Genomic DNA, 22,064 nt, shown 5'->3' with positions numbered 1-22,064 from the left:
CTAATGAATGCCTTGAGGGACTTTCTTCAAATTCACTTGGACTCAAGGATGAACTGATTAGATTTTGGTGGTCCAAAGATCGAGGTCACTGTGACATCACAAAACACCTTTGAGGCCACAACTGAAGAATTCATACACTAATTATGACAAACTTTCATAGAAATGTCCAATCAAGTAATATTATTAAGTGATGACATTTTATATCCAAAAGGTCAGCTTCACTGTGACATCAAAATGTTTTGCAAAAACACTTTTTTGTTCATTATTCAATGCCATTAGTCAGGAACAGAACGGGAGTTTGTGACCATATGTCACATTTGGTCCAATACCGAATTAGTGACACTGTGAAGATTGTATAGATCTTCTGTGCTGTTGGGTTGAAGATTTGTGTGGAAAAAGCCACGTCTCAATATTTGTAGCTTCTTTGCAGCAACATATTTGAAGCATTGTCTTCTGTCATGGCTACAACTTTGTGTCTAGCAGATAAAAAAAAACAATTCCGAATCAGCCAAATTCTTTCAAAGGCTTCACTACATATATTATATGAGTCTGAAAAGACATGGATGTAAACTACAACTTGACTGGACGGCAAAGGCATACAACCACAAGGAGATGATTCTAGTACAGGAATGTCATTAAAGGTGTGTGAATCACTCATTGTATCTGTGTGCTTGTGCATTGCAGGGGTGCTGTTCAGTATTGAGGTTACGTCAACGTTCTTTGCAGTGAGGAACTACTGGAGGGGCTTCTTCGCTGCCACCTTCAGTGCCTTCATATTCAGAGTGCTCGCCGTCTGGAACCAGGAAGAAGGTAAAGTACAAGAGAGGAAGTATTACTTTTCATGTTTGTTTATGTACTTTACCTGTGCTCTTGTAAATAAATATCTCAAAATCTGACACGGGTCAATTTTATTATAGAAAAAAAATTGGATTATGTATTAGTAAGCAGATATTTAAGAAGATGTACCTGTATGAACATTTATTTTGTATTTAAAGCTCCTATTTTAAAGTCTGTCGAATACATTTTCATTCATAAACACTGCTGTGTGATAATAACAGTCCTTCTTTCCTCAGAGACAATCACTGCTCTCTTCAAGACCCGCTTCCGTCTCGACTTCCCGTTTGACCTTCAGGAGCTGCCAGCGTTCGCCATCCTCGGGTGAGCGTTGTTTCCCTGGACCGACGCCACATTAAATGGTGCCCTAGTCCCAGAGCAGTTTGGCGCCCGAGGAGATGTGAGCTCTGAATTCAGCCCCTCTCTGAAGTCTCCTCCAAGTCACATTCACATGGCTGTTTGGGAGTCTGAACATTGATTTGAATTCGATGAATGGGGCATGAAATTAGCTTTTTACTCTGCTGATTACGAGCAGAGGCTGTATCCAGATCAGCGGGGGCTACATTTTAATGCTGAAATGAGAAACAGAAAGAGACAATAACATGACATTGGCTGGCTTCCTGTCGAAAAATGTCCGACAGTGACTGACAAAGAGTCACTGTTGGAAAGAGGCAAAACAAACCTGTAGCTGTATTTGAGTGGTGGTATTTCTTTTTAAGTGTAGCTGTTTTTGTTTTAGCCCAGGGTGTTTTTTCTGTTTCCCCTTCATCAAATCAAACCAAAATGTTTGTGTCTGTTTGCAGGATTTCCTGTGGTTTTGGTGGTGCTCTGTTTGTTTACCTGAATCGGCTGATTGTCGAATGCATGAGGAAGCAGAAGACTATTAACAAGTTCTTGCTGAGGAAGTGAGTATTTGATCCCAATCTCACATAAAGCCTTGACATCTGTAGATTCATAGACCCTCTTTTGCCTTTTTCCAGCTCAAAGGAACAGTTTGACAATTTGAGAAATACACAGATTAACTTCTGTGCGTTTATTGAAAAGATCAATACTGCTAGTGCCAGGAGATGGATAGCTACTGAAAACGGGGGGGAAACAGCGAGCCTGGGTTTGCCCAACGGTTACAAAATCAGCCAACCAGCTCCTCTAAAGCTCAGTAATATGTAACATTTTACATGACATGTTGTTCGTTTAAACCAAACATAACCCAAAGTTAAGGTGAGAATTTTAACCCAAAAAAATCACCACAAACCAAGAACGTTTTTCACACAACTTATCGTGAAACCGCAACTTCTCATGTTTACATTTTTATTTTTGTGCAAATGAGCCAAACAAGATACAGCCTGGGGCTTTAGGAGCCAGGCTAGCAGTTTCCGTCTGTTTCCAGTCTTTATGCTAAGGTAACATCTGCTGACTGTAACTTTATATTTAATGGACAAACATGATGGTATTAATCTTCTCATGTGACTCTGTAGCATAAAGCCAATTCATATATTTCCAAAATTGGCGCACATTAAAAATGCGACATGTTCGCCCGTTAAATTATAAATAAAGATGCCCGAACTGCTGCTCGTGTGCCCCTACACTCGTGTTTGAAATACGCTTCAGGCTCTACGTCACAATGTTAATGTAGCACTGGAAAGCCCTCCAATGAATTGGGTCAGTTTCACACACATTATAAGGAGCTATTCATAGAATCTCCATCCGCACTTCCAAGAAATAAAGTATACACATACAGTGTGACAAGCGCACCCATTAATGACCCTGCAGTCCATCTTTTCCTATCAGGCGCCTGGTGTATCCTGCACTCGTCACCCTGCTGGTCTCCACACTCACGTTCCCTCCGGGCTTTGGGCAGTTCATGGCCGGACAGGTGAGAAAATACTTTCGCACTCCTTTGACAGTATGAAGGGATGTCTTGACTGTAGGGAGATAATTGATGGTCATTTTAAATGAAGTGAGAACTGGTTACGGGTCATTTTGTACTCCTCATATTTGATAGTGCTTCAATAGCTGTCGCGTTTCCTCGTACAGCTGATGAATATTTTCATTAGACCTTCTGCTTATGCTTCTATATTGAGTTGTGAATAGTAAATATAAGAACAACCAAAAAAAGGTAAGGTTCTGGTTCTTGAGAAATTGATGCAGACACCACAAAATGAAATGTAGTTTAGATGCAAAGTACATTAGTTTTTGTGCCAGTGTTGCTGGTGCAGCTGTCACATTGCAGAATCATTCTGCATAACAAGCAGTTTAGGTTCATTTTGAGCCTTTCACATTCTCAAAACAAGAAAAAACATTTGCTAGCGGGTTTATAAAAATGTGTTTTCCAGTGGTGTTTTCAGACAGTGATGCTCGGAAAATTGCTGTAAAACAGAATTATACAGTTTGCTGCAATGGTGTCAAGAAAGTTGCAGTCGTATTCAAAAAAAGATTTGCAACAACTCCATGTTGCATTAGGAGCATCATCCTGATGACCTTTTTTTGGTCATGCTTGCAACGTAGTTCTAGGGATGTCAGTCTGTCAGTCCAACACTTTGGTTCAGACTGAAATATCTCTTTGATTGAATTACCCTAAGTTTTGATCTTACACCATCATAAGGTCAATATTTCAACGTGTCCAATACTTGTTGCCAAGTACTTTGGTCTATGACCAAATAGCTGCAAAAGCTAATTCTAAAGCTAACATTCAAGCCTCCGCTGTACTTTTTGTTCAGTGCTAATTAGAAAGCATCCTATCCTGTTCGCATCCTAACACGCCGTAGACTCTTAGTCTTGTTTTCACCTGCTACCTGAACTACTTTTGCGTCCCCTCGCGATAAGTTATGCCTCCTGCTTCATGTGAACAGTTGGTGTGTTGGTTCAGTCCAGTGTAGGGAAAGGCTCTGCAGTTACCACATAAAGGGGAGATGATGTGAAGCTTTACATGATGCATTTATAGCTCATTTAGTATACAGCCACGAGCTCCGAGCACAGCTGCAGCTGCTCTGCTTGACTTTGAAGCTGTGGCTGAATATAGTGACTGCTCCCACCTGAATTTGTGTTTAAAGCTATGGCACCATGTGTTTAGCTGGACTGGAAGTGCTCTTCACTGCTCCTATTAGCATTAGGACACAGGATTGGAACCTGCTGTGCTTCTATCAGATATGACAGATGTGTTCAGGGATACTGTGGTCTCACTACCACCATCAGCCCACACAAGCTGCAGCGCACACTCTCAACCGCCGCATGTAGTTAATGTTACACCCATCCATACACATTATCGACTAATTTGTCACAGCAAGAGTCAGAACAACCGAAGAACAGCTATTGCTGCAGCTATAATCTCAGTTATAGTCTGTCTCAATCAGCCTCCGCAGCAGTCGACAAGAAAGTTGGGTGAATTATCTTTTTATCTATCAGAGCTGCAGTGATTTATGCTGAGTAACACAGCTGAGGGTGCTCCCACCGTGGCTACAACCAGTGTGATCTACTACATAATACATGATATTATATTATAAAACAGCTCAACCTTTTTCTATGAATCAGAGGCAATACAACATTATTAAGATTCCCACTGCGTCAGTTAAGATTTACAGAAATGGAATCTTTGCAAATTAAATAAAATTCAATATGCTTTATTTGATCAGGATACTTCAGTCAGTGTCACTACTGCTGTCAAGGGAGTCCTGAGTAAATACATCAAACGCAAACAATAAAACTATTAAAATCCTTATCAAACATAGTCATTCAATAAACTGTTTTCAGATTCCATTTTTAAAGCTTGTCATGTAGTTTGTTCCCATGTAAACATACAGTTCAAATTGTAAGTGTTTGGATATTTCAACAGCTTATGTGTTTCAGTACATTCAATTTGAAATAGAATAATAGATACAACCTCAAAGTGCAAGACCTCAGCTTTAATTTGAGTACATTTAGATTTATGTAGAAAGAACTGGGTGGCAGATAAAGATCTTGGCAATGAAATGTTTCTTCTCCATGAGAATTAGATCCCCACAAAGTCTTACGGTAGTTGCTGGCCTTCTGAAACCATTAGGGCCTCCTCCACAGGTCTGTCAGACATTAGGGGACCTAAACAAACAAAATCATTCAGATTCAGATGACCTTTTTCGTGTCGACCTTTCCAGCTGACGCAGCACGAGTCTCTGGTCGCACTGTTCGACAACCGCACGTGGTGCCGTCAGGGTGTGGCGGAGGAGTTCGACTACATCAGCCACCACCATGCCTGGAAACACCCGCAGGTCAACGTCTTCATCACGCTCATCCTCTTCATCATCATGAAGGTAAGGCCTTGCATGCAACGCTGTGCTTTCAAAAATATGAACTTCATTCAAAGTGCAGTAAACAGAAATCAGCCGCAGTTCCCCTCAGTACACAGTTCCAGGCATCTTGAGGAACTTTCCACAGTTCTTCTGTGCATTCTGGGAAGTCTGAGATATTGGTTCTGTGCAGGTCACACAATCTGCTGCAGGACTCCTGAAAATAGTTTTCCTCTGGCTGTAGCCGTGTGTCACTGCAGAAGGAATTTGTGAATGATCAGATGCCTCCCTGGTCATATTGCACAATGGATAAGAATCTAAACAGTGCCTGAAATTTTTTTGCACAGCACTGTATCTCAATATTATGTACAGAACCTGATAACTTTTTTATGATTTCAAAAATGATTTCTTCTCACCAACACTTTTCTCTGTCTCAGTTCTGGATGTCCGCTGTGGCCACCACCATGCCTGTTCCATGTGGGGCCTTCATGCCAGTTTTTCTTATCGGTGAATAAAATCTACTGTGTTTTCTAATTATTTCCACTGCATTGGTAAAATTCACTTAAATATAACTTCTGACTGAGTCTGTGTGTGACTGACAGGCGCAGCATTCGGCAGACTAGTTGGAGAGATCATGGCAACCATGTTTCCTGATGGCATACATGCTGATGGCAGTGTGTATCCCATAGTTCCTGGCGGTTATGCTGTAGTGGGTGAGTTGATTTAAATATATTTTTTTTATATATATATATATATACTGTACTTTAATCAGGGTTTTATAACAAATTTTCCCGCCAATTCATTTTCCATCTGTACTATATGATTGAAATTGCAGCACGTAAAAGGTTACAGCCGTTTGTATCACTTCGTACAAAATTATAGAGAGCGACAGATGAAAATCGATTCCTCTTAAGGTGAACTTTACATTTTCGACCAAAGTAAAGTAGAAATCCTGCAGGAATCCTGTTTCGATCGGCTCTCTTGCAGCTGATTAATAGGATACATTTAGTTTTCACATTTAACATTTTATATTTAATAGTCTCATTTTAGATGTTCTCTTGATTGCATCACTGCTTTAATTCACATCCCCTCTCCACAGGTGCTGCAGCGCTGTCCGGAGCAGTTACCCACACTGTGTCCACAGCCGTCATAGTGTTTGAGCTGACCGGTCAGATCTCCCACATCTTGCCTGTGATGATCGCAGTCATCCTGGCCAACGCCGTGGCCCAGTCGCTCCAACCCTCGCTGTACGACTCCATCATTCGCATCAAGAAACTTCCTTATCTGCCCGAGTTGGGGATGGGGCATCACGAGTGAGTCTGGGATCCACTTTGCTCTTTTCAAGTGCCTCTGGTCCCTCATTTGTTTTTCATTTTCCTCCTCTTATTCTCTCCCCTGTCTTGCCTTTTATTTTCTTCCCCCTTGTTTCCACATCCCTATGCCCCCCTTCTTCTGGTTACTTAACCACTTTCTTCTCCGCTATGTTTTAGAAAGTATAATATCCGTGTGGAGGACATCATGGTCAGAGATGTGCGCTTCATCACGCTTAACTCTACCTATCGGGACCTGCAAGAGATGCTGCTGACCGGTCAGCTCAAAACACTGGCCCTGGTTGAATCCAGAGGTACGTGTGTACACTGTATTTGAATAAGGCTTTTGTTTATTATTTGAGTTTGGCCTATTGACAGTAGTTCTTCAGCATATATTTACATGTTCTCTCAAGTTTGTGCCAACATTTTGGGGAAGCTCTGACAGCGTCCGTGTGCATAAAGCCAGATTCATAAAGAAACAATTTGGTGTGGAAGAACTTGACTGGAATATTAGAGAGCCATAACCTGATGTAAACTCTGTCCAACACTTATGGGATGCACTGTTCTCTAATGTTCCTGAATGGGAGCCTGAAACCAGAGCAATGAAGGCTATTGTGACATCATGCTTATGCCAATGATATTGAAATTTGATTTTCAACAATCAAATATCATGTAGTTTTTGTCCACATACTTTTGGCCATGTTAAATACTTTTCATTGCATTTTAAAATGTACCAATTAGGTTCAACTTATGACAGAGTGCTCCCTTAATATTTCAAGGTGTCAGATGGAAAGATATTTTTTTGAAGAGAAACATGTTTAGATAGTTTTGTTAGCTGTACAAAAACTCATATTAACACTACAAGAGCAGTGAACAATTTAAGACAGTGCCCACCTCTACATGTAAGTCTTGTTAAAATATACGTTTATGCGGTTTTCACAATCTCCTGACTTTGACTTTTTTCTTTTATTTCCCTCCTTTCTCAGAGTCCATGATCCTGCTGGGCTCCATTGAGCGGCTGCAGCTCCAGTCTCTGTTCTCTCTTCAACTGAGCCGCCAGCGGAGGCTCGAGTACCTCTGCGAGCTGGCCCAGGACAACGGCACCCACGATCACCTGCCCAGTCTGACCACTGACAGCACCCCCAGCTCACCCTGCACCCACACCCACCTCAACGCCTCGACCAACACCAGCGCTCGCCAAGCGGTTCGCTTCCTGGTGAGCACCCAACAGGTGTGAGGCGTCCGGGGGCGCCAGGGTTGGGCTGGGGCCAAGTCTGGCTTGGGTTGGGTTGTAGCAGTAGACTAAAAGTGCATCAGGCACAGCATGTGTGAAGCATGTAGCATTAGGTAAAGGCACAGATGGAGTTTTTGGACCGCTGTTGTGGTAAGTGCACTAATTGGACAAATGTAATTTCTTTGTACTTTTACATTCACACATGTCTTTTGTGTCTGTGTCGTCTGTGCCATTACCTGTGCTGTCCTGTTTGTTTATGTGCATGTCCTCGTACTCGTCTTGTCTATATGTGCGTGTGCGCGTGTGCGTGTGTGCGTGTGCGTGTGTGCGTGTGTGCGTGCGTGTGTGTGTGCGTGTGTGTGTGTGTGTGTGTGTGTGTGTGTGTGCCCGCATGTGCATGTGCTTGTGTCTGGCTTCCTCTGTTAATATATTTTCCATGTAGATCTCCACAGAGGAGTCTTCCTCTTTCAGCCCAGTGGTTTCCAATGTTCAGCTTCCTCTGAAATCTGCATTGAAAACTGTGTCTGCCATCAGCGACTCAGAGACGCCAAACAGTATGTACTGTACACATCCACAAGAACACACACAGACAGTAGGACACACAGAGAAGCAAAGATGTGGGATAGCAGTAACAAACCAAAATTGAATAAAAACCTGTTTTTTATTTTCTCCCTGAGGCTCTCAGACCCTCTCCTGCGCTGACCAAGACAAAGAGCTGATGGAGGTGAGCGCAAGAGCAGAGATTTTCTATGTCTGTGTGAGTGAAAGTGTACAGTAAGGGTGTGACATGCACCATATGGGAGGGTGTGTGTGCTCCCTCTGAGTCCACGCATATACTGTACCGTCCACCTCGTCGTCCTCCTGCTGCTGACAGGCAGGATCCACCCACGGCCAGCAGGGCTTTCCTGTGTGATCTCATGCTGCGGTCGGAGCTTTTTGTCTTAAAACTTCTGTGAGTCATTGCACCCTCTCTGTGCAGCACATTCACTGCCAGTCAAACGCTTTTAAACATCCCACAGTTGAGCTTCTTTTTCTTACATTTTAAGCAGTGATGGTGTCATGCGGTGTGGTAAAAACTGGTTTTAGCTATCTTTAAAACCTTCAGCATCGCTTGATGCACCGCAGGGTCAGTCAGTATAAACACACGCTGCGCATTCAAACGTTGTTCAAACACAAAATTTGTTCAAAAGACTCTTGTGGAGATTAAAGAGGCTAAATCTGTCAGGCTTAGTTTATGGGAAAATGTGTGTAAAATAAAGCAAAAAACATCGAGAAAGTTTTAGTTTTGTAAAACAGTGCAGCTATAAAAAGCACAAAGTCTTGGCTTGGAATATTTCCATCAGTATATACATCATAGCACAAGATAAAGGTTAGGTGGTGAATTGAATATCTCTGCGTTTTGGATTGTTTTTTGGGCAAAGTTGAAGATGTCCTTTTTTCTATTTTACATTTTAAAGAATAAATGATTAATTGCTCGATCAAAACAATTATCAGTTTAATCAATAAAGAAAGTATTTGTTAGTCCCTGCCCTAATAAACCTTTTTCATGGCAGACTTTTTGACTTGTCATTGTCGTGTAGCGTCCCAGTAAGTTATGACAGTGAAGCAGCGTGCACGAAAGTAGACATCATTAATTCACCCGTGTTTCTCTTCACTGACAAGTCTAAATGTCTGCAGTGAAAAAGATCTGTTGCTACAAACTGGTAATAGCCTTGGGGGAAAATGTCTGATGAAGCAGCCAAGAACACAAACTGTGTTTCTTTGCACACATTTTTCTCATTCAGGCTTCTGTTGTGGAAATGAACTACCAGAATTTGTTGTCACGGTCAAAAACCCAGTGAGTCTTTTGTGTCCTCTGAGCTCAGGTGTTTGTGATATCATTAACGGTCACTCTGTTTGGATATGTTTAAGTGTTAAGTCCAAGGTCAAAGTGAACTTTACATTAAACTTTAGAACTTAAGAATATAATATTTAGTAACAGTGGAGCTCAGCTGTCTTGTGAAATCAGAGTGTTTTTGTTGACATCAGACTGCTTTTGTTCCCCGAATGAATCTGATTCGTACACTTTTCACAAAGCAGGAATTTTGACTTGTTGTAGCAGGAAAAGGTGAAACTAATAACATTATCAACAGATCTGTTCCAGCAGTTATTTCAATACAATGCAGCCGTTAGTGATGTTTCACAGGTCAAATATTAGGTTCACACGTTTAACTCTGGTCATGTGAAATGTGAGCTGGAACAAGCTGATTCAGCCATGTGTGTGTGTGTGTGTGTGTGTGTGTGTGTGTGTGTGTGTGTGTCAGCTGTTAAAAGGCACCAAGTACTTAGTAAAAATACTAGAATATAAGATGTTCAAGCCCCTTTTCGTGGCAGTGGATCTGTCATCCAGTTTGTGCTCTCACCTTTATCTGTGGAGTAGTAATTATACCCTTCCAGCAACATTGTGCTCTCATCATGGAGATTTCTCGCAGTCGAGGTCAAACTGGGATCCAATGTTGTAGTTGTTAAGGAGGTTAAACTGTCCACTTTCACTGATGCTGTGTTAATGTTGTGCTGTGTTGATGCCTTCTCTCCTCGTCTGGAAGAGCCCGGCTGGGCCGGCTCCTCCTGAAAAAAGAAAGCCTCAGCCCAAACGAGTGAGGATCTCCATGGCGGTAAGATTGTCTGCTGCCTAGAGACTGTTGCTTAGTAACTGTTGCCTTGCGACACGCAAGTAGTGAGTGCTGGATCAAAATATTTGTGGTGCGCAAACCAAATGTGTGTGTGTGTGTGTGTGTGTGTGTGTGTGTAAGAGAGAGAGGTGGGCAGGTTTAGATGTTGTTTAAACATTCGTGTTTAATGTTTAATCAGCTTTCACTCTAAACTGCTGTTCATGCTTCTCGTACATGTGATTGTGTGAGACTTTTTTTTTTTAAGGTGGTCTATTCTTTAATTATTTTTTTTGGTGTTGTAAGAACAGTTTTTTGGGTCCTAGCTGCACTGTGTGACCACTCAATCAAGCTCCTTTCAAACTGCAGTAGATTTAAGAAATTATGGTTTTATTGGTTTACAGTTTTCTGTTTCACATACTACACCTACACAAACAAGTAACCCCAGCAGATGGGCCCCTGTGTGATGTGTACACAGTCTTACTTTGTACAAAGCTTTGTGTATTATAGGAACAATGACTAACTTAATTTTTTCTTGTCAGGACGCAACTGAAGTGGAAGATTATATGACCCCCTCAGAGGTGAGACTGACACCAACAGAAGATATTCTTTTTTTTTCGTTTTATGGTTCAGAGTTTATACGTTCTTGTGTCCTTTTCCTTCACTGCAGATAGCAGAGTGGGAGGAGCAGCAGCTCGATGAGCCAGTGGATTTCAAGAACTGCAAGATTGATCCCGCCCCCTTCCAGCTGGTGGAGCAAACGTCTCTGCACAAGGTACAATATCAGCAAGAAGCCATTAACATGCTCTGAAATGAAACTGAGCTTCTCCTTGTTGTAAAATATAATAATCTGTGAATGAATGTGTGGCCCAAACGACAGGTCAGATTCTGAACTGTCGCTGTGTTCCTTTTGAACAAACGTCATGATATCAACTCGTATTTATTTTATTTATATAGTGCCAGATTACAACACAAGTTATCTCAAGGTACTTCACATACTGAAGTCCTTATAACATTAAAGAGAGGAATCAAAGAATTCAACGATTCCTACATGATCTACAGCTGGAAGGGAAAAAAAAAAAACCAGGAAGAAAACTTCTGAGAGAACCGGACTCACTGGTCGGCGGCCATCTGCCTCGACTGGTTGGGGTGAAGGGAGAGCCGAGGGAGAAAAGAACAGCAGAGAGATTCATGAGACAGTAAACTGATGGTCGGTCCACTGACCAGAAACTTGCAGCTCCAGGGATACCGGCAAAAAAACAAACTAGGAGAGAAATCGGTAGTTCAACTCAACAGATGTGGGACATTTGCTCCACTTACTTTGTGTGCTGCCTGGTTCATACTGCAAGCACTGGAACTGGAACGTTTTTGTCTTCTCTCGCTTCATTTGACTGCTTTAACATGTTCTGCTATATAGGAGTTGTAAACTTAACTGTAAACAGCAGCAAAGGAATGAAGAGGTCGTGAGCATGATACCAAATCAATCACAACCCCTGCCACCAAACACTGTTCTGCCTGGAAACTGTAATTGATTATTTGGTTATCAGGAGAAACGGTGACGTCCGTGGCTGCCTGGAAACTCTTCTGTGATCACCTGCGTACGTCACACAGGTCATCGAATATGTCAGTCCGAGTTTAAGACTCTAGGACCGCCTCGTCTGACACAGTGACCATCCTTAAAGGCAAAAATATGATCCAGTCTGATCCCAGTGTTTCAGTTTACATGACCCAGATTCACAATGCTAATGAACCCCCTGTGAGTCTGTATCCAGGCCATGACCCATCTCTCCTCCTCTACCTCCACAGACTCATACTATCTTCTCTCTGCTGGGTCTGGATCACGCCTATGTGACCAGCATGGGACGGCTGGGTGGAGTGGTCTCTCTCAAAGAGGTGAGCATGTCTTTCCTCTGAGTCGTTGAAGTCATGTCTCTTTCTCAACCTCTTTTTTGTTTTGTTTTTTACTCCCACCTGTCTGTCTTTTTGTCCCGCTTCTCTGCAGCTGCGTAAGGCCATCGAGGGGTCAGTGACCGCGACCGGAGTGAAAGTGCGCCCTCCCCTGGCCAGTTTCCGTGATAGTGGGAACAGCACAACTGTATCTGAGGTAACAGAGCTACACAAGCTCTGCATCCGCCACAGAGGGCTCTCGTTGCCACGGGAACCCAATCTTCCAGATGTGGAGGACCAGCCAGATCTCCCGTACAAAGAGATCCCCGTAAATTTTTCGGACCAAACCAATTTGCAGTTTGAAACCAGCCCTGGCGACGCCACAAACCAGTCATCGGAGCTGGTGCTGCAGGAAAGCCCCTCGTTCGCTGAGGACCAATCGGAGTTTACTTTTGACTGCAGCCCCTCCCATACTGAGGAATCAGAGCTGGCCTGTGACTATGACCCCCCTAGCCAAACGCCTGAGCCGGACGAAATGGAGCAAGAGGAGGGGAGTCCATCTCTGAACAAGGACCAGTCAGAACCTGAGGTTGAGGGTAGCAGCACCCACACTGAGGATCAATCAGAATGATTAGATCCATGTTGTCGCCTCATGAATGTTGACGTTTCTTACATTTGTAGAGGTCGCACTCGCCTCCAAGTCCAGCCTAGATGCCTGTGTTTCTAACGTTGTGGTGTGAGAGCGAGTGAGAGTGTGCATGAGAAAAGGTCCGTTGGAAGGATGACGCTGGTTTTATTTTAGATCTTGTTTTATCAGCAACAAATCCCCTGAAAAGACCAAAGTCAACAACACTTTCTGACTCTGTCTGTGGCTTTTTTTTTTTTTATTCCTGTCACAATAGACACGCAGTAAATATTTATCATCAAAAAATGTTCATATGTTTGAGGCAGTGTCACAGCATTTGTGAGGAATAAAAGGTATATACAACTTTTTGTTTCTCACATACGCAGCTTAGAAGACTGCAGGTTTGGAAATGTAAAAACCTAGAAGGAGTGAGGTTGAAGCTCCTCATCTTTGCTCGAGGCTGCATTAGCCTCTACTAGTGTAAAACACCCGAATCTCTCACTGAACTGTTGTTGGCCAAGTTGCATCGTGAGTAACGTAGGCAACAGGTTTTTAACGGTGAAGAAGAATGAAAAAGATGACATGTCTGGTTCTGCTCTATCACTTTTGACCATTTTTTATTTTATTTTATGTAAATTTGTGAGTCAAACAGTGTTGCAGAGGTGTAATTCTTAACTATTGGAGAACTCTGTTTTTGAGGTTTCGATCAGATCACATTATGTTCATCAGCAGGTAAAGTTCAAAGTTTCCCCTGTAGATAGTTGTTAATAAAATCTCCACTTGAATGAACACCTTTTTAAAATCAAAGATGGCTGAAAAGTGGAGTGGAAACTGTAGTTGTTGTCTTTTGTCAAAATAGCTGCTTAAAAAATAAGTGACGGGTAACTTCCTAAAACAGATGAACACTGTAGTTTGTAGCAAACAAGAATAAATAGCACATTTGTTTGGGACTATTTTCTGCTGAACATTAATAAATAAAATTCTCCCTCTTATGTGTATTATATAACCAGAACTTTGTGGGATATTATTGCTCATATTGATAAAGGAACATGTCACCCAGTGCAACAGTGGGGAGCACTGTAAGTTCCTAAGGCTGCACATTTTGAAGAATACTTGTTGCTTAAGATGTGGGATTTGATTCAAAAACAAACTGCACTGCTAGTGTTTATCATAATGGAGGAACATATGAATCAGGGAATAGTAATGGTGATGTCTATTATTACTATTACTATTAAAACTAGGCTCAGGCTTCAGCTACCAAGACAGCACTAGTCTGGTTGTTTCATGGGATTTGTTGGCAAAAAGAACATGCAGAACATCACCAGCTTTATCTTTTGTGTGTGTGTACGGGTGCGAGAGAGAGAGAGAAAGAGAGATTCTCCTTGCCATGATCAAATCTGGTTCAGACTCTGAAATTTACTTTGAGTCTTCACACCATAAGATAACATCCTGTAAACAAAACATTTCTAGGACAGAAAAGACAGTGAAAAATAAACAGAGCAAATAATAAAGAAAGCACAGATGAACAAATAAGTTATTCTAATGAGCACATGATGGTATGAAATTAAACTACCTACTCACTAGCACTGCACTTATCCATCAGAGGGCCAGAGTTATTGGCTCATAATATTAATTGGTGTTGGTTTATGTGTCGGCTGAAATGCAATAAATTACCATAAATAATGCAGTAGAGGTGAGGTTCAGACCACATTATTTACAAGCCTCTGCCATCTTGTGTTACTGCCTCATAATCAGTAGTTTTCTTTATTTTATTACCAAATATTGTTTTCCATATCTGCCCCCAAAAATCAGTTGGGATCTATTCACACGACGACACTAAAGGCAGCTTCCAAAGGTCCACCAAGCTTAGTACAGGGCTCTAAATTCCAGTGAAGCACATTGTAATTAGTAGTAGATCGTCAGTCTTGAGCTGCTTCTACACCTTCCTCTATGTTAACTCAGTGTTTCTAGCATGATAAAGAAACAATATTGGAGCGCCGAGTTACAGGAAGATACTGGCTGTTGTACAGAGCACACACACAGACACAAACACACACACACACACACACACACACACTTAGACGCACCCATGTACTGTCTGCGGCCTGTAGATATTTCCACCACAATATGTTACACGTATCTGTATGGCAGAGTACTTTTTAATCTAGCCTGACCTCCAATGCAACGTTTGAGAAATGTAACTAGTGTATGAAGAACCCGTTGAGTCCAAAGTCTGTTGTAGAGCAAAAGTGTGCGTGTGAGTCCTTGTTACGACCTCCAAATGGATTAGCTTCATGCAATGATTTTGAGCCATACTCCAATCTTCTGTGATGTTCTCATCGACACTTTTTTTGTCTGGGTAAAACATACGTGCAACGGATTTACGAACGTCTTTTGTTTGCATATAGAATGTGAAGTAGTGCTCGCCATATAAGATAATGTTTAAGGAATTAAATGTAGAGAGTGTATAAGCTACTTTGCAGCGTATCTAGTTAAGCAATAAGTCTGTAGTATCTCCCTTTATATGGCACTGGCCTGTATATGCTTTGTACATATGAAAATACACGGATGAGAGTTACGCATATGCTACTGTACATAGGAGAATTATGCATTTGAAATCAACAGCCATTGTTATTTTTCAGAGGACATGAAATTGTTTTTGTACATGAGTGAATGATTAAATTTAAAGAAAAACACCTTTAAAAGTTAGAGAAGAAATTGTGCTTCCTCCTTTTTGTGTGTTTAGTTTGTGTTTGTGGAGTAAAAAAAAACAACAACCATGAATCTTCTTTAAAAAAAAAAAAAACATATTTATATATGCAGGACATTCAGGTTTCAATATCAAACATAGCCCAACCCACATGACACAGCATGACCCCAAGAAAACAACACTACAAAGTATCCATAGAAAACCAATAGCAACACACGACTCCTCACAAAAATGTACAAAACTCAGTTGAAACAACAGCTTTACATTCTGGTTGAACTCACCAACATGTATACTGTTTACAATAGTGAGAAACGGTGGAGTGAGGTCGGTGTATGAAAGGCCCGGAGGATGAGAGACAGAAGGAAGAGAGCGGAGGAGAGAATGATCAGAGGATGAAGAGGAGGAAAAGGAGGAGGAGGAGGAGGAGGAGAGAGGTGGACAGTGTAAGCAGAATAGATTATCTCATATCCAGAATCAACACGGACTCAAAGAGACATAAAGATGGACAACACATCACATCAAATACTCTCTCTCTCCTCCTTCTTCTCCTCTACTTCTTCTCTCTCCTCTTCCTCATCGAATGACGCCACTCCAGAGGACGCCCGGTCGGAGAAGAAGCTCCTCGGGCTGCAGTGCCAGACCCGAACCTCGTGGAACACGCTTCCGTCCTCGTCCTCGTCCTCCTCATCTTCATCCTCCTCGCCGGGCGACTCGGAGTGAGAGGTGGAGTAGCAGGAGTCGAACCTGCTGCTCCGGCTTCGAGGCCTCCACTCCAGCTTGTTGTGGATGCAGAAATCACTGCGCTGCTCCTGCAAAGGAGCCAGCTGCTCCTCGAGACCATCCAGCCTCTCCTCCTCTTCCTCCAGGAAGGGACTCATGCAGTCGCTGGGTAAAGTAGGTGAGGTGGTCTGGGATGAATGTGGGTCACTGTGAGTCGCAGGCCTACCACAGAGCAGGCTGCTGCTGCTGCTGGAGCCTAGGGGGCTGTCGGAGGGCGGCCCCTCACCGCCGTCCACCTCAGGCTGGCGAAGCCCTCCACTGGTAGGATTGGCTGTGGCGGTGTCTGAGGGAGGAGCAGAGAATCAGAACACCTGGAGACAGACGGATTAGTGGAGGAAGGGGATGGAAAAGATGAGGCGCTTCGTTAGTGATGATGAAGAAATGAAAACGATAATGAGATGAAATGAGCCAAATGGTGGCGACGAATGATACCTGAGCTCTGGCTGGAGAAGGTGTGAATCTGTCTGTTGCTATGGGAGTCTTCGTCATTGGAATCTTCCTCGTCGTCATCGTCCATAGACGCCCAGGCACGCAGTTTAGCCTCAGCGATGGCAAACTGCTCAGCCACTCCTGGCAGGAACACAGACCCGATAAATGAATGCAGTGGGTTCCTGCTCATGACACCTTAAAAAAAAAAAAAGAAATGGCTGCACGTGGCTGCCTATGGGCAGTTCAACCGAATAATTATGTTTTTAATATGATTTGGGAAAAATGTATCATCCATCTTTTTTATGTTCTGCAAATAATCTCTTAATGCCTCAGATTGGATGGAAATCAGTGAGAGTGTCACCAGTTTATCTGATTGAGCTGGTGTCTTTGGCAATATGATACAAGTATCGAGTAATACTGATACCTCCTCTTTTTTTATTAATTTATTTCCACATCCCTCCATGACCGTGTGACATTGTCTTACCCCACATTTTTCTGACTGAGTCTGCCAGGAAGGGCCTCATAATTTGCTGATTATTTTCTCAACACATCACAGTTTGACATCATAGTTTCTTAAAAGGTTTTCAAGGTTCCACCTTTGAAATTGCTCATTTTGTCCAAAACAGAAAAAAATATTCAGTTTACAATGTCATCAAGTAAAGACAAGCTGAAAATACTCACATTTAGGAAACTGGTATCAGGAAATGTTTTGTGCTTTTACTTTAAAAGTGACAAAAACAATTAATCCATTAAAATAATTAAAATGATTTACCATAAATCAACTAACAGCTTCAGGTCAAAGGCTTTTTAAAAACGGTCACAGCAAGAAAGCTCTTTGTTGTTTTGATCAGTGTGTGGAGGAGAAAGACTTAATAATGTGCGTGCTCACTGTGTACCCTACTTCCTCCCTCTCATTCTCTCTCTTGATCAAACCACACCGATGTGACCGCCGCCAGAGAGGATGAGTCACAGCAGAAACAACAGGAGCTGCTGTGCCATTGGTGGGCAGTGGAGTGTTTTGGGAGAATGTCTAATAGGCCACCATCTGCTGCCAAGACAAGCTGCCACCCAAGAGACTGCGCGGTGGGCTCGGCCCACCGCTGACCTGCAGGGGTTTTAGGGGATTAGGTGTGTGACAGACGGTGGGAGCCGGCCAGGAGATGATGTGTTGTTAAACCAAGCTAAGTAAGAGGATGCACATACCCACACACAAGCGACAAACAAAAAAAAAGCAGCTGGTTACACTGCAGTTGTGTCCTGCGCAGCATTTTAAACTGTAGAAACTCGATACTAAGGGACAGTAAAGGTCACAGAATACCTGCAGCAAAGCGGGCCTCCTTCTCCCCTTCAGTCAGGTGGCAGTAGGAGCTGAACTGGGAGTGGGCCGCCGGTGGAAGACCTGCAGGTTTAGGCCAACCCTTCCACTCTATGAGGTGGGCGACCCGGCCCTGAGCCAGAGAGGTGGGCTTCGTCACATGGTCCCTCACAGCCTGAGAGATACCTGGACACGCAGCGGTGGAGGTCAGAGTGAGACACATTAGAGGTCATTTAATCACATGGTGTAAACACAAACAATTAATAAGGTCCTCACCGTTTAAGGAGGATCTGGCAAGCGCTGCAAACTCATGGATACCGACACTTTTCCGTGAGTCTGCTGGAGATTTTCCTGACTTTGGAATCATTTCACTCTCCTCAAATTTCACCTGCGAGAAAGATTAGACTTCAGCAATACTGGCCAATGCACAAAAACACACTCTGCTCTGTCTGCATTTATGTCATATCCTGTCAGCTTGTCCCTAAAACAGTAAATAATTACATTGCCAGTGGTCATGAGAGACAATCCAACAGCATCAAAACACTTACAAATCACAGGGAAAAACCCACAGCTTCATGTCAAAATAAATGCTTCATCCAAAGTAAACATTTTAAAAGTTCTCCTACCTCCTCCTCTCTTTGTCTCTCAATTCTCTCTCTACTCCTGGACCTCAGCTTCATTGTGGACATGCAGAGATGGTGTTGCAGCGCAGCAAACCAACACACAACTAAAACTCACAGCGTGGGTTTAGTGTTTTAAACCACCGGGCAGACAAGCAAACAGCCATGCCCTAATTTTGCTGCACAGATGCTAAAGCCATGGTAAGCCAGCGGAACCGGTTAGAATGGTCGGGTTGGAGGGAGGTGGTGACAAGTCTCCGTACAGCCAGACAAACATATGGCAGGTGACCAGCTTGGGTAAGCAGCTCCAGCCAGGCCCGCTCACCACAAAGCTGCTGATTAAAAGTGATAGTGCTACCTAAATAACCCCTTATCCAAAACAAACACACATGGCTGCACTGAGCAGACACAACGGGTCAGCTCAGTCAGTGTCTGTAGCAAAAGAGAGATTTGGAGTAGGTCTAGTTTCTTTTAGGACTTTTAACAAGCAGGAAAAATTTGGCCTGAACACAACTGTGAGCAAGTGCATGACTTGACAGATAGTCTTAAGCAGATTGGCTCACAAAGCAGCTAAGAAAGAAGAGTCTCCTGACAGCACTTAAAGGCTTACGTTAAAGTCAAACATGCCAGTGTATGTGTGTCAGAGGCAAACAGGCAGGTAGGGGAGTCTGGGAGGAAGCGATATGAAGGAACACACAGCTCTCCTACAGCACAGGTGACATCCAGCGCTCCTCAGAGGAGTGAGACGTCACTCGTGCTGAACGCCGATAAACACATGTTCAGCATGTCGAGCTCTGAACGGCCCCCTCCGGAGGTTCAGACGTACAGATTTCAGCACTGCGGACAGCTCCGCTCTGCAATCACGTAGACACAATAAGCCACAATCTGCTTTTACTGTAACCCAAATAACAACTGCAGCCACTGCACCCAATGTAGATTACATGAGGTCACGTGAAAATTAGCAACATCTGCACTGTATTCTAGTGGTTTCTCTCACAGCCATTGAAGATGAAGGACCATCACTTGTCCCACGTTGCATGTTGATTGTTTTACTTTTTAATTAATTTCGAGGAAATTGACAGAAAACTGCAAAGAAACGGACAAAAATTAACAGAAACATGTTGAAAAACATTTTGTTTTTCTTCTTTTCTATCCCATTAATCATGTGCCTGCCTCAGATTTATCTTATGACCCACTGGAGGGTTTGCAGGCCCCAGGTTTCGCGATATAATACTGCTATATAATATATGTAGGTCACATCTCTGTCAATTTGGTTTACACTTTGTGGGCTTTATTCATCATCGGTAGATGCAATTATCTGTTTCAAAATATCGGTCAGTTGACAAGTCAACAAAAGAAATTGTAATAATTTTGATTAGTGATTCAGATATTTAATAAGTAACACCACCAATAATCACTGGTTCAAACATATCTAATATGAGGATTTTCTGTGTTATTAAATATCTTCTGGGTTTTTGGCTGTTATAACATAGAATTTAGAGACATCGTTTTCACTCTTTTTCTTTTTTTTTTTAACAGGTGCACGCACCACCTGCACCTGATTTGGCCCCTCTGGAGATGTTAATTGCGTGATGTTGCTTTTAAAAACTCACACTTTAAACATGCTGAATGTCACCTCTCTTATTTGCATCTGACAAACGGCGCTGATCAACATTCATCCTAATAACCACCACACTGCGTTTGTTGCTTCAGGTCCTTTTCCACGAGGTGTTTGGATTATTTTGTCCCCTCCCTGCAGATACAGACAAGTGTGTGACTTCTTGACATTAAAATCACTATAAACATATGGGGTGACATCCTCTGACGCCTCCAAAAACAAATTGTGAATTATAGGGCCAACAAGTGGGATCGAGTTAAACCAGTTTGCCCGCATGCGGCCAAACATCTCCAGCTCCGTGTGGATGGAGGAAGCTGCAGTGCTGAGATGTGATGAGGTTTTTTTTTTTTTTTTTTCTGGAAATGGTGCATTCAAGCAACAGAAGCGACACGCTGGAGCCTGAATAACACATCACCCCGCCATCGACGAGCGCAAGTGTATGCTGCAATTATGGGGGAAATAACGCACGAGACTCGAGGCTTCAGCAGCGGATCCCCTGGAAACATCTGAAATCCTCATCTGCATACCAATGGCTCCATGCCCGCATCACATAAACACCGAGAGCCCCCTGGCCTTTCCGTGCACCCTCACAGCTCCGACGGAGCTCGTGTGGCTGGAATGATTTCCCCTCTCGGTACCTACCTGTAAATCGGACCGTGGCGGCTCATGACAATGCGCTTTAATTATCTCCAATCCGATCAACAGATGACACCGCGCGGTTCGTTCTCCCGCTGCAGGGTCTGCAGTAGAGCATTAACGCCACGCCGACGGCGAAAACATCCTCCTAACACCAGCCTTTGCTACATCTCCGGCACAGACGCACCATTTGTTGCTCGGTATGTGGGTTACATAGGCTGTCCAAATGTCTCCCGATGGCGAGCGTCATCAGCAGCGAGGCGGTGTCATCTCATCTCCTCCCTCCCAGTGCAGCCAAGAAGACACGGGCGACCTGCAGCTCCAGTCCTAGGAAGCACTGCAACAGATTTATTGTCCTTCATTTCCGAAGACACAACCGCAGTCATTTCAGCTCCAGCAGGACGCACGCAGGGTGAAGACATTTGTTGTGAAGCCTGTTGTCAACAAAACGCTGATAAGACACAGAAATTAAAAAATAAAAAAACAATGTAATGAAAAGACTGCTGTTGTGTAAATTTGACCTTATTTGTCGAACTTTTTGAAGATAAAACCGCGAGGTTCGGTGTTGGGGCCCCAGAAAGCATCGCATCCACTCATTTGACCATTTAGAAGTGTTATCTGAGCTTTTAATTAACGCTTTATAACATTAGTGCATTAGTCAGCAATTAGCCTCTAACCTTACTGAATTCCCCCTACGTGGGATTAATAAAGCCCAAGTCTAAAGTCGAACCTGTCCTGTGAAGACGCGCTTTATAGATGCGTTTTTATTGCAGTTCATGATCTGTTCAAATGTATCAAGCAAATATGCAGCTGGAGATGTTCTGGTTCCTCTTATGAAATGTGACGATTTGTTCCTTTTATCTAGTTTGTATTGTTTATTGAAAATCTTCCGTTGTTTTTTTTTTTTTTTTGCATAGAATCTGAAGTTGTCACCTCTGGTTAAAGTTGTGATGGACATTTTATACTAAACAATAAATGAAATTACAATGCAGCTATCATTTATTTTGTCAGCTGACTGACCTGTATGGGATTTAAGGCAGCTACAATTCACAGAAGGCGGGAGAGGCAGCGATGACCCGCAGCTTCTCTTTATCCAGACACACACGTGCACCAATGTGGATAATGAGGTCAGAGACCCCAGTACCACCGTAAAAATCAT

General features: G+C 42.9%; 2 protein-coding genes across 8 annotated transcripts in view; one reads left to right on the top strand and one right to left on the bottom strand.

Moving 5' to 3' along the window:
- Positions 1–15,532, top strand: part of LOC138202955 (chloride channel protein 2-like) — a 45,970-nt gene extending 30,438 nt beyond the window's left edge. For 5 of the 7 annotated variants that reach the window (XM_069157349.1, XM_069157352.1, XM_069157353.1 and 2 more), the window contains 17 exons: positions 685–810; positions 1,074–1,158; positions 1,638–1,739; positions 2,605–2,707; positions 4,962–5,117; positions 5,531–5,600; positions 5,696–5,806; positions 6,193–6,406; positions 6,584–6,717; positions 7,390–7,634; positions 8,080–8,191; positions 8,315–8,361; positions 10,223–10,291; positions 10,828–10,866; positions 10,956–11,060; positions 12,092–12,178; positions 12,288–15,532. In XM_069157349.1, the coding sequence (XP_069013450.1) occupies positions 685–810; positions 1,074–1,158; positions 1,638–1,739; positions 2,605–2,707; positions 4,962–5,117; positions 5,531–5,600; positions 5,696–5,806; positions 6,193–6,406; positions 6,584–6,717; positions 7,390–7,634; positions 8,080–8,191; positions 8,315–8,361; positions 10,223–10,291; positions 10,828–10,866; positions 10,956–11,060; positions 12,092–12,178; positions 12,288–12,803 (2,321 nt within the window). In that variant the 3' untranslated portion in view covers positions 12,804–15,532. The remainder of the gene's footprint in view (positions 1–684; positions 811–1,073; positions 1,159–1,637; positions 1,740–2,604; positions 2,708–4,961; positions 5,118–5,530; positions 5,601–5,695; positions 5,807–6,192; positions 6,407–6,583; positions 6,718–7,389; positions 7,635–8,079; positions 8,192–8,314; positions 8,362–10,222; positions 10,292–10,827; positions 10,867–10,955; positions 11,061–12,091; positions 12,179–12,287) is intronic. The other 2 variants (XM_069157348.1, XM_069157347.1) reach the window with 2 other exon arrangements.
- Positions 15,533–15,586: 54 nt separating this feature from the next.
- Positions 15,587–21,192, bottom strand: fam131aa (family with sequence similarity 131 member Aa). The gene is made up of 5 exons (XM_069157355.1): positions 20,912–21,192; positions 18,308–18,419; positions 18,035–18,217; positions 16,720–16,857; positions 15,587–16,570 (listed from the first exon to the last, which is right to left on the bottom strand). Exons 2-5 carry the CDS (start codon positions 18,396–18,398, stop codon positions 16,026–16,028), a joined length of 957 nt encoding a protein of 318 aa, XP_069013456.1. The 5' UTR covers positions 18,399–18,419; positions 20,912–21,192; the 3' UTR covers positions 15,587–16,025.
- Positions 21,193–22,064: the final 872 nt, after the last annotated feature.

This window comes from Embiotoca jacksoni, unplaced genomic scaffold (assembly GCF_022577435.1).
Source record: "Embiotoca jacksoni isolate LCO1_2020_lvr unplaced genomic scaffold, fEmbJac1.0.p SCAF_22, whole genome shotgun sequence".
Lineage (NCBI taxonomy): Eukaryota > Metazoa > Chordata > Actinopteri > Embiotocidae > Embiotoca > Embiotoca jacksoni.
This window is presented reverse-complemented; position numbering and strand designations above follow the sequence as displayed.